General features: G+C 45.5%; 1 protein-coding gene across 1 annotated transcript; it reads left to right on the forward strand.

Annotated features, from left to right (window-relative positions):
* The first annotated feature begins 504 nt into the window (after positions 1-504).
* On the forward strand, positions 505-4519 carry LOC123071696 (PTI1-like tyrosine-protein kinase 1). The gene is made up of 9 exons (XM_044495280.1): positions 505-640; positions 1549-1677; positions 1823-2073; positions 2224-2350; positions 2486-2759; positions 3431-3563; positions 3674-3760; positions 3873-4035; positions 4115-4519. The coding sequence occupies exons 2-8, from the start codon at positions 1578-1580 to the stop codon at positions 4008-4010; spliced, it is 1110 nt and encodes a 369-aa protein (XP_044351215.1). The 5' UTR covers positions 505-640; positions 1549-1577; the 3' UTR covers positions 4011-4035; positions 4115-4519.
* Positions 4520-6185: the final 1666 nt, after the last annotated feature.

The raw sequence follows: 6185 nt of genomic DNA on the forward strand, positions 1-6185 counted from the left end.
AGGGAAGCGAGGCGTCGGCGCGCCGCCCCGTGAAGCGCCGCCCGTGAGGAATCAATGGCAAGGCTGACCGGCGGCAGCCTTGCCATTGATTCCCCGCGGGAACCGAGGCCGTTGGGGGAAGACGAGGCGCCGAGCCGCTGACGCGGCTGGCCCGCGTCTTTTTCGCGCCAAAACAGCTCGCCCCAGCGCCCCCGGGTGCCCCCCAGCGCACCGGGTTCGGGCTGGATCCGCCAACGCTGTTTTCTGTTCAAGCCCGCGAAAATCGGGCTCCTAAGATGTGACTGGGCCGTTTTTTCCGCGCCGGCTGGAAATGCCCTGAACCTGCAAAACCCAACCGAAAAGCCGGCACTCACCCGTAGACGCGTGAAATGCGCCCCCACTGGCATGCAGCATCCCTCCCGCTGGGGACCCACTGGCAGTGACACATCCGGCCGTTCCGTTTTCTCGCCAGCTCGAAGGTAAACACAGTAGACAAACTCCCAACACAAAAACAAAAACAAAAAGAAAAGAAGAGTTCAAAAAGGCAAGGGAAAGAGAGCGAAACGCTATAAAAACGCGACCACCGCCTCCGTCTCCGCCTCCTCCCAGCCCCCGAGACGACGAAGCCGACCAAAGTAAGCAACGCCGCCGACCCCTCCAGGTAAGGTCTCCGCGCCCCCCAAATCCCCCTCCCCGGAATCCCGCCGCCTCCCACTCCGTTCGACGGTCCCTTCCTCCTCCGCTCCGTCTCCCGGAAATGCGCGCGATCAAATCGAACCGGTGGGGGTTTTGCGGCCGCCGGCGTTTGGGGCGCGGGCGGGGATGCCGCGCGCGCGCTCTTTCTCCGCGGTTGACCGGGGTTAGGCGCGGGTTCGTGGTGGGGAAGCGATTTGTTAGGTTAGGTGTGTGGTTTTGTGGTTCTCTGCGATCATGGTTCGATGCCCTGGATCTCGGCGCTCGTAGTCGGCCAGCCACTGTCTGTCTAAGTTGGTGTGGGCTGTGTGTAGGGAGGTCGCAGATGCCGGGTTTGGTAGTGAAATTTCTAGTGTTTGGAGTTTATATGCGAGGTGATTTTTGTAGTCTGGGTTGGGAATTTCTGTCAGATGGCGCAGTTTATTTTCAGTTGAAATGGTTGCAGAAATCCCGCGCTGTAGTATGATCTATGTGATATGTATATGTGCAAATTCGTTGGTCCCGGATAGAGCAAAGTCTAGCTGATTTACGCTTTTATAATCGGTGAGATGATTTCTGGTTCTAGGTTCTTTCAGAATTTGTTTCTGACATCGAAATGCTTTGCTGCCATCGGGAACAACTTTGATGTTTCAAAATGCTGACATAAACCGCTTAAACGAACAAAAAAACTTTAAAACTGATGCTCCTTCTGAACGTAGATGGTGGTTCAAATGCTGTTGTTCTAGAATTTATGCTTCTGTTGTTTGTGAACTTCTATGGCATTTTTGGTCGGCTTCATTGGTCAGGAGATGACATCTTAGGTCTAAAGTTGAATATGCTCCTGTGTTGATCCTGTAATATGTTTCGTGATAAAATTCATGTATGTGCTTTTCATAGTAGGGGTGAAACAAGGCAAAGAGAGAGTAATGTGGCGTCGCTGCATTTGCTGTCAAGCCGCTGAGTTTGATGAGAATGAAAATGGGCATGCCAAGGCCAAGGCCAAGGCCTCAACAAATAACGCAGATGGTACATTCATCTTACCTTGATTGTATCATTTGCTTGCTAGTTTACAGTTATCATGACACTTGAACTTATAGCTCTGTTCTGGTGGTTTGTCTGACATTCACCATTCCACAGAGAATTTGATGTTATTTCCTCTGCTTTTTTCAAGGAATGAGAAAGGGTTTGAAAGATTCTGCTACTGTGAAAGCCGAGCCACAAGATTCAGCTCCCTCTATCAATATTCCTGTTCTATCTTTGGATGAATTAATAGAGAAAACTGATGATTTTGGGGCAAAGGCTTTAATAGGCGAAGGGTCTTATGGGAGAGTGTACTACGCTGTCCTTGATAATGGGACAAAAATGGCAGTGAAGAAACTTGATTCTACTGAAAATGAGCCCATATCAGAATTCTCGACTCAGGTTGGCTTACTATTGAAGATTGGAATTATTCTTCTGGTTATACAACTGACACTTCTTAATGCATGAAGTGTTCTCTAATTTTAAATATGTATATTTTTCTGAAAATGCATGAAGAGTCCATCAGCAATGATCCATACTTTCTGATGCTAGGTTTCCTTGGTTTCGAGATTGAAACATGAGAACTTCGTAGATATATTGGGATACTGTATGGAGCGTAACCTTCGCATAGTAGCCTATGAGTTTGCCACCATGGGGTCTCTGCATGATGTTCTACATGGTATGATTACGCATATCCATCATACTACACAGTTTGATACAAAATTTCCTATTCTCGTTGGGAGCTTGGAGATTGGGGTGGTACAACTATTGTGGATTATTTGTAAGCAATTACGTCTTTAACTTGTGCTAACAGGAAGAAAAGGAGTACAAGGTGCACAACCTGGTCCACCACTTAATTGGATGCAGCGAATGAAAATTGCTGTTGATGCTGCCAAAGGACTTGAATATCTGCACGAGAAGGTCCAGCCTTCTATTGTACACAGAGATGTTAGATCCAGTAACATCCTCTTATTTGAGGACTTCAAGGCCAAGATTGCAGACTTCAATCTTTCAAATCAGGCTCCAGATATGGCTGCTCGTTTGCATTCTACTCGTGTGTTGGGAACCTTCGGTTATCACGCCCCAGAGTAAGAATCCTGTACTTCCAAACTTCCAAATCCGTGATGAATTAATACTTTGGTAACTATTTTATTGCTAAAATATAGTTCTCTTTGGAGTGCGAACTTGTCTAGTCGATTCTGTAAAAGATTGATTGCATTGCTTGTTCAAAGCAGAGGTTAAAAAATGATAACAGATAAGCACATCTATCAACAACATTAGAATTTAATCATTCCCTGGCATATATTTATACATTTTTGCACTTTGCATTGATAGCAATGTGCTGTGAAACTTGTGCCGTTGTAGAATCCGTCAGCCTGTTGTTACTTCTCCTCTGTTTGGATTTTGTTTGACCAGATAAAACTGGTTTATACTCAATTACCAATCCCAAAAAGAATCAAGTTGACCAGATGGAGGCAACCAAGCTTCCTGTACTTGGTCAGAATCAGCCACAAATATTTATGTATTTTATCTGTTACTCCCTCCGTTCCATAAGTTTTGTCGTGGTTGTAGTTCAAATCTAACCAGTTCTGTGACTGGCCAGAAACCTGTAAACTCCACCTGCAGTAAACACTAATACTGGGGGGTACTCGTTACATAAAACCTTTCTTGAAGTGATACAATTGTCTACAGAATTCTGATATTACAGAATACTGTATTTGTGTATAACTAATGTTTTGTAATGATATGAACTTTCTAGGTATGCAATGACTGGTCAGCTGACCCAGAAAAGTGATGTGTATAGTTTTGGGGTTGTTCTCTTGGAACTTCTGACAGGAAGAAAGCCTGTGGACCATACAGCGCCTCGAGGGCAGCAGAGCCTGGTTACATGGGTAATGCTCACATCATAGTTACTTATTTCTCATAATAACACGACACATCCCCATCCTTCACTGCGGACTTTGTTAACCAGTTCTCTGAGCATATAGCTTCTGTTGTGCAGGCTACACCAAGATTGACCGAAGACAAGGTGAAGGGTTGCATAGATCCCCGGTTGGAGGGTGAATATCCGCCAAAGGGACTTGCAAAGGTCTCCCTACTCCTCTTGTCGCTTGCCCCCTCTTTTGTGTATCCACTAGCTTGACAACTTGTAACTTACTCTTCTCTGTTTTCACACTTTTCACCTTCGCACCTTAATACAGCTCGGGGCGGTAGCAGCTCTGTGTGTGCAATATGAAGCTGAGTTCCGTCCAAGCATGAGCATTGTGGTGAAGGCTTTATCTCCCCTTACCTTGAGCAGGCAGACTCCACCTGCACCAGCAGCAGCTCTGGACAGTTGATCCACAGAATTAACCAAAGAAATAAGTTAGTCCATACGGTTCTGTCATTGGATATCTCATCGCATGTTTAAGGTGCTAAGAGTTATGTTTGTGTCATCGCGCAGGATACCTCTTTAACTGAAGATGGCCTGCACGAAGATAGTCCATCCGCTTGCCTCATGCTGCTATCTGTTTTACCGAAATCTGATGATATGCAAGTCAAGATATGAGGAAATTGGAGCCTTGTCAGATCACTTTATATAACTAACTAAATTAAGACGTGTGGCTTTGGCGGAACACAGAGACGTCCTTTCCTAGTAGTAGTGTATCTCTAAAACTTGGGAATTATCTGTAGAGAACAATATCTGCATTTTTCACATTCGTTGATTGTAGAACTTCCTGTCGTGCTACTTTTGGCCTAACTATAGGGACGAAATACCTTTCTTACGATCCTCCTGGCCGTGGGTCAGCTGAGGAACAATGTTTCCTCTATTACTGTCCTTGGGGTTATGATTTCTTGATTCTCATTATAGATCCTTCACTAAGATCGTGTAGTCTGCATACGTGGGAACAACTACGGTATTTTCAACTGGTTTATAGTGCTGCTCCCTCGCATCAAACGGTTAGCCTATTGCAGTTTACCTTGTTAGGGCATCTCCAACGGCAACCAACAAAAAACCTCTTGCATTTGTCCTCGGACTGGAGGCAGCTATCCAACGCTAGCTGCATACATTTCAAAACGTATTTTAACTAACTGAATGAAATTCATGCGAATCAGCCAATTTTATCATAATTCGGATAGAAAATAGCACAAACCATCCACACTTAGAATGCAAATTAAGTTTAGTACAACAAGGCCTCAAATTCGACTAGATCCCGGATGTCGAAGTTTTTCAGGAACGAATCATGTCCTCCCACACATACTTCTCTTCAGCTTCATCCAGTAGTGTGTGCACGTAAATGACCGTTCCTCTTACCTGTGGTACAACACGGTGACGCCTGCGGGCTACATATAATGTGTAGACCAACATTGAGTGAATGAATCAATCAACAAGTTTAGCAAGAGGAAGTAAAACTTACCATCTCCCCCATGCCCGCGTGCAATGGCCATCTTCCCTTGAGCTGACTGACCAAGTTGCAGAACTTGATGACGCTGACCTAGATAGCGTGCCAGCGATACGACAACTATCTCACGTTGTGTGGTCGCATAATGTACATGTCATAGGGCGCAATGTGCTTTCCCGCATGAAACTTTTCATGCACTTGCTCCCAGAAGGGCGGCCCTCTGGTCCTGCCTATGAAATCTGCAGATACAGCAGTTCAAATTTGAAAAGGTTCAAATATTACATTCCTACATTGTTGTCCCCTTTAACCGCCCACAGATGCTCAATCAGATATTTAGTCAGCTGCTCGTGAGTTGGTCGATGCGGGATTTGTTGATGCATTTGAATAAACTCTTCAAATGTGGTCGGATTCTGGTCTGGAAGTTCTATAGGATCACCCATCTTCTCAAATTCTGAGCCGCGGCAGCATCCTCATCCTCATCCTCGACGATCATGTTGTGCATGATCACACAACATGTTATTACCTCCCACAAGGTCTCCGGATCTCATTGTTTAGCAGGTCCACGAACAACTGCAAAACGGGGTTGCAGAAATCCAAATGCCCTTTCTAGCTGCTTCTTGTCTTTGAGCAAAGTAAGACTTTTCTGGCCAACTGGGTTAGAGATAGTGCTGACAAAGATAGTCCACACATGATAGATACTATCAACCAGATATGTACTCATGTTGGCAAGAGGGAGCTTTTACTTCAGTTAGCCTCGCAAGCAGGTGATCATTGCAGCACATTTGATGTCATTATGAGACCCAGACATATGCCAAAGAAAACATGCCAAATCCAAAGATCATGTGATGCAACGCTTTAAGAATGATGGTGGGCTTATTAACATGAACCTGATAATGCCCTTGTAAAGCCTTCGGACAGTTCATCCATTTTCAATGCATGCAACCAAGAGATCCAAGAAAACCGGACCACCCTCTTGCTTCTCAGATTGCCAAGAGCATGTCTGCCATGATTGGTTCTCTCGGGTACTGAGGTCCAAACACCTCGATCACGGCAGTTGCAAACCTGACCATGGCATCTCCGCAGGTACTCTTCACACGATTCAGCGACCATGCCATATGCAAGCATCAAGAG

This window comes from Triticum aestivum, chromosome 3B (genome assembly GCF_018294505.1).
Source record: "Triticum aestivum cultivar Chinese Spring chromosome 3B, IWGSC CS RefSeq v2.1, whole genome shotgun sequence".
NCBI lineage: Eukaryota > Viridiplantae > Streptophyta > Magnoliopsida > Poales > Poaceae > Triticum > Triticum aestivum.

Bases quoted from the DNA above. Each gene is read 5' to 3' on its own strand.
- LOC123071696 (XM_044495280.1), top strand. From the start codon at position 1,578: ATGTGGCGTCGCTGCATTTGCTGTCAAGCCGCTGAGTTTGATGAGAAT. The intron at 2,760-3,430 runs GTAAGAATCCTG...TGAACTTTCTAG, and splicing joins TTCGGTTATCACGCCCCAGA to GTATGCAATGACTGGTCAGC. The intron at 3,761-3,872 runs GTCTCCCTACTC...ACCTTAATACAG, and splicing joins CGCCAAAGGGACTTGCAAAG to CTCGGGGCGGTAGCAGCTCT.